This window comes from Maylandia zebra, linkage group LG4 (genome assembly GCF_041146795.1).
Source record: "Maylandia zebra isolate NMK-2024a linkage group LG4, Mzebra_GT3a, whole genome shotgun sequence".
Classification (NCBI taxonomy): Eukaryota; Metazoa; Chordata; class Actinopteri; order Cichliformes; family Cichlidae; genus Maylandia; species Maylandia zebra.
In genome coordinates, this window is record NC_135170.1 from 1,378,497 (window position 1) to 1,385,325 (window position 6,829).

Sequence of the window (6,829 nt, forward strand, 5' to 3'; positions counted from 1 at the left end):
TCTCTAAATAAGCCAGTTTCAAAATAAGAGCTGAAAGCTGTGTTTGCTTGTGTTAGCTTATTATTGTGGAGACTAACATTCAGTGATCATGTGTTCAGACTCATAATGATTACTCTCAGAAATCCTGATCTTTGTATTTACTGTGTGTTGGATCAATAACTGAGATTCATGGTATCACACAGCTGTGCTGCTGCTGATGTCAGCACATCTGGAACAATACGAGGTATCTGCTACCAGACTGAGCAGGACGTGAGACCTGTGGACTGTTTAAAGCTGTCCCTCCACAGCTCACTCAGACCTGATCCACACCTCAGTGATATTCTCTGACTTCCTCACACTCAAAAAAATCAACTAGGGCATGTGTTTGATTAACAAAGTAGTAATATGTTTACATCACATGAAGAAATCATTTTTATGCTCATTAAATGATTCATTCTTTTTTGTTGAATATAAATCAAAGAAAACTTTGATGAGTTAAATTCGTTCATGGCAATCCAATGAGAATGAGGTCCATCAAACCAACGGCTCTGATAGCGTCATGTATTGCGCATGCTCCACGCCCACCGGATGCGGAAAGGTCCGTTGAGAAGTTAACGAGCGCACGTGGAGTTACTTCTTTGGCATACCTGATAGTGAGGTAAGTAATATTTCTTGATATATTTATTTAGGTTAGTGGAGTGAGAGATAAATACTATTACCATATTTTCACGACCATAAGGCGCACTTAAAAGCCTTAGATTTTCTTCAAAAAGTGCGGCGCGCCCTATAGCGCGGTGCGCCCTGTGTGTTGTAAGGAGAACGTAGTAGAGAACACCATGAGAACGTTAAAGGGTGAAGTGTGGGCGTTGATCGTATATACCGGGACAATCGTACATACCTGTATAAAAGAACAGGTATGTACGTTATGCAAGACATCGTTGTTTTAACAACCCTGAAAATGGCAAAGAGACACGCTTACGAAGCACAGTTTAAACTGAAGGCCATCAGCTACACGGAGGAACATGGAAATCGAGCAGCGGCGAGAGAATTTAAGATTAACGAATCGATGGTTCGCAAATGGAGGAAGCTAGAAAACAAGCTCCGGCAGGTCAAGAAAACGCAGCTGAGTTTCCGCGGAAATAAGGCGAGGTGGCTCGAGTTGGAGGAAAGACTCGAGCGGTGGATCATCGAGCAAAGAACGAGCTGGAGAAGCGTTTCGACGGTCACCATTCGGCTAAAAGCAGTTTCACTTTCACTTTTTATGAAACTGTGCCATTTTTCCATCCGGACCAGGACTACGGTAGCGCAGCAACTTCCAGCGGATTATAAGGAAAAGCTGGCCATCTTCCGCTCCTACTGCAGCAAACACATCGGCGACAAAAACATCCAGCCCAGCCACATCACAAACATGGACGAGGTCCCGCTCACTTTTGACATCCCGGTGAGTCACACTGTGGAGAAGAAGGGGACCAGCACGGTAGCGATACGCACAACGGGGTATGAAAAGTCTTCTTTTACTGTTGTGCTTGGCTGCCATGCTAATGGACAGAAACTGCCGCCTATGGTGATTTTTAAGAGAAAGACTTTGCCTAAAGAGAAGTTTCCAGCAGGAATCATCATTAAGGCAAATGAAAAGGGCTGGATGGATGAGGAAATGATGAAAGAGTGGCTGAGGGAGGTGTATGTAAGGAGACCAGGTGGTTTTTTCCACGCAGTTTCACTAAGAGTGGAAGGCAGCGCCGGGCGAGTTACGCCACAATTTGCCAATGGATTGTAGATGCTTGGGCTAACATGTCTGCTGGCACTGTTGTTCGAGCTTTCGCAAAAGCCGGCATCATTTCCGAGGAGCCGCACGGCACGGAAAGTGACTCTGACGGTGAAGAAAGTGAACCTGGCATGTTTGATGGAGATTTAGCGCAGCTGTTCAATTCAGACACAGAGGATGAGGACTTCCATGGGTTTGATTGATGATAAAAGTGTGAGTACCAAACTCAGTTTTGCTCCTGCTTTATTTTTAAATATGCACACTTGTATGCTTGTGTGTTGTTGATGATGACGATTACCGGCAATAGAAATGTGAGTAAGGTACTGAACTCAGGTTTGCTCCCGCTTTATTTTTAAATACGCATACGGTACTTGTATGCGCCCTATGATCCAGTGCGCCTTATGTGTGTGTTAAATACAGTAATGGCACACATAACTGAGACTGCGCCTTTTAGTACAGTGCGCCTTATGGTCGTGAAAATACGGTAGTTAAAAATTTTTACCTGTGTAGTGTGGAGATTTAGAGGAGTTTTATATATAGCAGGGAGGTTGTAGACCCATTTTTCAAATGTAAGTCGGTGAATTTAATGTTTTTTTAAAAACTTAACCGGAGTCGCTAATTGTTGCAACAGAGCAAAAACTGATGAGGTTATTTTGGTAAGTTCGTTTTTGTTTTTGTTTCTGTCGACTTTGAATGAGGTGTGTTTCATGGTTATCTGCGTTGGTAGGACTGTTTTTCTTCTCTGGAGTTAGCTAACTTTGAAGAGCGGGAAAGCCGCGTAGAGCCGTTACGTCTTCGCATATAGCTCCGTGAATGACAGGTTACTTTCTGCTTAACCGGAGTTGGTGATTGTTGGTAGTAGTGGTAAGACTGACCGACATGGTTTTGGTGATTTTATGAGTGTTTTATGATGCTCTATCTAAAATTCCTGTTTTTGTCAGTGGAGTTTAGTCGCGGGCAACCGCATTAACTGGATTGATGAAAGGTTTAATTCAACTAAACCAGCGTTTAGGGGAGTTAATAACAAGGAGTAAGATAAAATCTGTCACAATAATTGCATGTGCATTTTCTTTTTTTGTAATATATTCACTTAATTTTTGAATTCAGAATGATTTAGGTGGATAATTGTTCGGGTTATAGTTTCTCTGGTGCTCTGCATTAGGCTGACTAACGGTGCGTTCACACCGAACGCGATAGACGCCCCTAGCTGATCGCGTGCACATTTGCACCTCGAAGCGCGTCCAGCATGAACTGGTCGAGCTTTATATGCAATTTTCACGCGTATGAAGAAGAGATCTGGGAGGAAGTAGTGCCAGACGGTATGTTATTAAAATGGCAGCTGTCAATCTAGCGTTTGAAGAAAGAGTCTCCCTTCTCTATTTGCTGTGGAGAGCAGAGCAGTGCCTAAAGGACGTCCTCACCGTACCTGGGTCCATCAGGTCTTCCACAAGCGTGAGCAGTTTGGTGAGTTTCACCACTTGCTCCAGAAGCTCCGTCTGGATGACGGCCGCTTTCAGCTGTACCACCTTCTGTCCCTTGCCGAGTTTGAGGAGCTGCTGTCCCGCAGATTTTACCAGCTGGAGCGGTAGACGTGATAAGCGCGAATGCACAAAATGCACCACACAAACTTTAGCGCGTATTTTACTTCGCGCTTCAAAGGCGTCAGTCGTGTGAAGTAGGCAGAAAAGCGTTTTCTCAATGCAAATCTGCTTCCGAAGTTTAGCTGGACCTCCAGTCGCGCTTCATCGTGCTCCTCCATTGACTTTACATGTAAACCTGAAGCTCTGGTCGCGTCTATCGCGTTCGGTGTGTACGCACCGTAACAGTCTTCACATTTCACAGTATGTAGATATTAACACAAATTTGTCAGAGTAATAACTTTGTTTTAATTAATTTCTCTCCCCAGAAATACATCACAAAATAAAGCCACATTCCCATGCTCTGAGATTCTTATGCACCTCCTCAACAATACATGGTAAGTTCATGTTTGCCTTATTATTATTATTATTATGTTATTTATTTATTTTTTTTGGATGATGCAGAAGTTTAATCTCCTTGACGTTTTCTAATGCATATTTCATTTTTTATCAGTGACGTGTATGTGGCAGTGCAAGCATTGTGTTACCAGAGAGAGCAGCAGGTACAAATTACTTCAACATTATAAACTACATCATCATTACGGAATAGGTCAACATTATCTGTGCATATATGTTAATTGTCCGTGCACATTTAAGACTTGGAGTGGACTGAACACTCATGTCTATAAAGCTCATTCATCTCAGTTTACACAGACAGCTTCAAGTTCAGTAACTTTTAAATGTGAGTTATGTGACTGCAGTGACGTCTTCTCTGAGAGAGATTTTTTTGTCCATATTGGAACACATCTGCGAAGTAACGAGACAGTTAGTTGTGTGTTTCTTGGTTGCCCTTTCAAGACAAATATTTACAATACATTTTATACACACAAGAGGAAGCATCATCCACACACACTTAAAGATTTTAAAGACAGGGTAGTTACACGTGTGGACCCAGTTCAAGTGATAGAGTCCTCTGATAACGTAAGGGCTAGCTGTTCTGAAGATGTATCCTATGGTGAATTTGAAAGTGAGTCAGTGACAGAATGTGATAATAGTGCTGTTGAAAATCAGCCCGAACTAATTGAACGGAAATTAGCAGTAATATTGTTGAAATTGGAACACATATTTCATGTTCCAGCAAAAGGATTAGATGAGTTCTTAGAGGAGTTAGTTTTTCTGTTGAGTTCAGCTAGTGTACCTCTGACAAAGCGTACAATTAGAGAAATTTTTAAGAGCCTTAACCTCCATATTAGTCAGGCTGTTATTGAAGAGCTTGCAAATTCTGTATGTGTTTCTAACCCTGTGGCTAAAATATTGGGAAAGTGTGGCCCTCTTGCCACTCCTTATAAAAGAAAACTATACTACATACAAAATTTTAGGGTTGTAGAGCCTGTTGAGTATTTTTTATCGATAGACCAAAGGAAGTCATTTCAGTACAAACGCTATATAAGAACCAGTCTATTTACCATGTGGCCTTTTGGACTCTTCCAAACTAAGTATTCCTTTTTCAAACTGCTGCCTAAAAGCTAAATATTGTCATTATGGATTCCCTTTTTTCTTAGGATGACACAATACATACAAGACGAGCATGCATCCTGAAGTCCTTGTGTGTCTACCTGAATGAAGACCATGAGAAACTTGTGAAGGAATATACGGTCAGTTACATTCACAAGTTGTTCTGTGTTATGTAATTTGCTCCAGGAGTTATGGGTAATTTCAATATATGAAATGGTAAAATGTGACACCACGTGTGAATAAAAGATATTGCAATTGGTCCTTGTTTTGTTTCATGTCAAATTTCTGAGGTGTGAAACCAGAGACATAGAATTTAGTAAATATATCAGCATATTCACGCTGATTGCTCAATTCCTTTATTTTTTTCATATCTAGACTCAAACAAATGTATTATTGTATTTTACGTCACAGAACACTGAGGCCAACACTGAAGCCATGGAACAAACTGTGATGGGAGTGTATGTCATACATCAGGAGGGTGCGGAGCCTGGAGATGACCCAGAGAACATCGGTGTCCTGATTGAAGGCGTGGAGGTTCTCACTGGTTTGAGGAGCATTGCAATTGCTTGTGCTCTGTTATTTGGACTGATATACTGTCTGAACCTAAGCTACCCACCGGAGCTCAAATGCACTTTTGAAGTCTTGCAAAAGATTATCATGAAGCTGGATGGACAGAGGTTGTCATCCAAGGCACAGTTTCTAAAAAACAAGCTAATGGGGTGAATGAGCTTGAAACAGACTCAGGCAAGCCAGATATTTTTTTTCAAGGTTTCTGCAATGCAAATATGTGTTTACTGTTTTAAAGTTTAAAATTGTAAGTTATAAAATGTTCATATAAACTATGTGGTTTGCTCTGCGGCTATTATACAAAGATTGTTTGTTCATAACTTAAAGTCTTATACAGTTTAAGTGTAAACACTGATTTTTGCCAGATGGCAATTGTTACAAAGGCAAATGCACACTGGTTTTCACAAATTGTTTGAGTGGAGCAGTTATACTCAAAATTGAATCTTTTCTCCACACGTTAAATAGCATAAAGTCACTATTAATGGATACAGCCTGATTAAATGGAGGACTAATGTATGCAAGCAACATAGTAATGTTGAATGTTATGTCTGAGCTTTAAATTGTGTTAAAATTCATATTGTTGTTTGCAATGCATATTTTACTACATTTTACGAAAGTTGCTTTGGGGATAATATTTTTTGTCTGCAAACTATTCAACAGACTTATTTCATTTTTATTATTAGGGTTAGGGTTATTTTATTGTATTTTTTCTTTCAGTCAGCATGTCTTGATCTGGAAGTTCTGTGGTCTTAGTATGAGATGGTTAAAGGGGAGAAAGCTAGGCTGAACTGGGATCCTGCCAACTGTTTTAAGAATGTTCAAGCAAAATAAAAGATGGTTTTGCAAGTTATCATTTATGTATGTTTCATTAATTTAATTAAAAGTAATGTTTACATAAGCAATACAAACACTAACTGAAACATGATTGGTGTAAGTACTACAGACATAAATTACATTTGTTCATTCAACAAGATTAACATTGGTGTAACAAACAAATATTTTACTAGTTCATGTAACAAGACTGACTTTTGATGTGCCAAAGTGTTTAAACAATATAACATGAATTTAAATTAATTAGACTAACTTGGTACAAACATGTTAACTGAATAAAAATCAAATTAACTGAATGTTAATGTTTAAATTATGTTACACTTACAAACATATTTAGTGTTGAAACAACACAATCAAGATGGATTGATATAACATGATTTGTTTAGATGGAATATAGGTGGCAAGATGAAATTAAGTTCATCCAATGAATTATTTTTTTGAGTGCAGTAGAGACAGAAACCATTCAGATCTGGGACCATCAGCTGACTGATGATGTCACACAGACTGTGTTTTTCAGGAACAGTGATTCTGATGTGAGCCTGCTAGCTGACAGCAGACCTGATGAAAGCACATGTTCACATCTGTGAGGACAGAC

The 6,829-nt window shown here is 39.8% G+C and overlaps 2 protein-coding genes across 2 annotated transcripts in view; one reads left to right on the forward strand and one right to left on the reverse strand.

Moving 5' to 3' along the window:
* Positions 1–236: 236 nt before the first annotated feature.
* LOC143418284 (uncharacterized) lies at positions 237–6,231 on the forward strand. The gene is made up of 5 exons (XM_076882842.1): positions 237–637; positions 3,651–3,719; positions 3,836–3,884; positions 4,884–4,976; positions 5,248–6,231. Exons 1-5 carry the CDS (start codon positions 498–500, stop codon positions 5,557–5,559), a joined length of 663 nt encoding a protein of 220 aa, XP_076738957.1. The 5' UTR covers positions 237–497; the 3' UTR covers positions 5,560–6,231.
* Positions 6,232–6,250: 19 nt separating this feature from the next.
* Positions 6,251–6,829, reverse strand: part of LOC112435193 (protein NLRC3-like) — a 24,603-nt gene continuing 24,024 nt past the window's right edge. Inside the window, exon 10 of the mRNA XM_076882841.1 lies at positions 6,251–6,829. This exon is cut by the window's right edge and continues 2,026 nt beyond it. The gene's annotated coding sequence lies outside the window, so the exon portion shown is untranslated.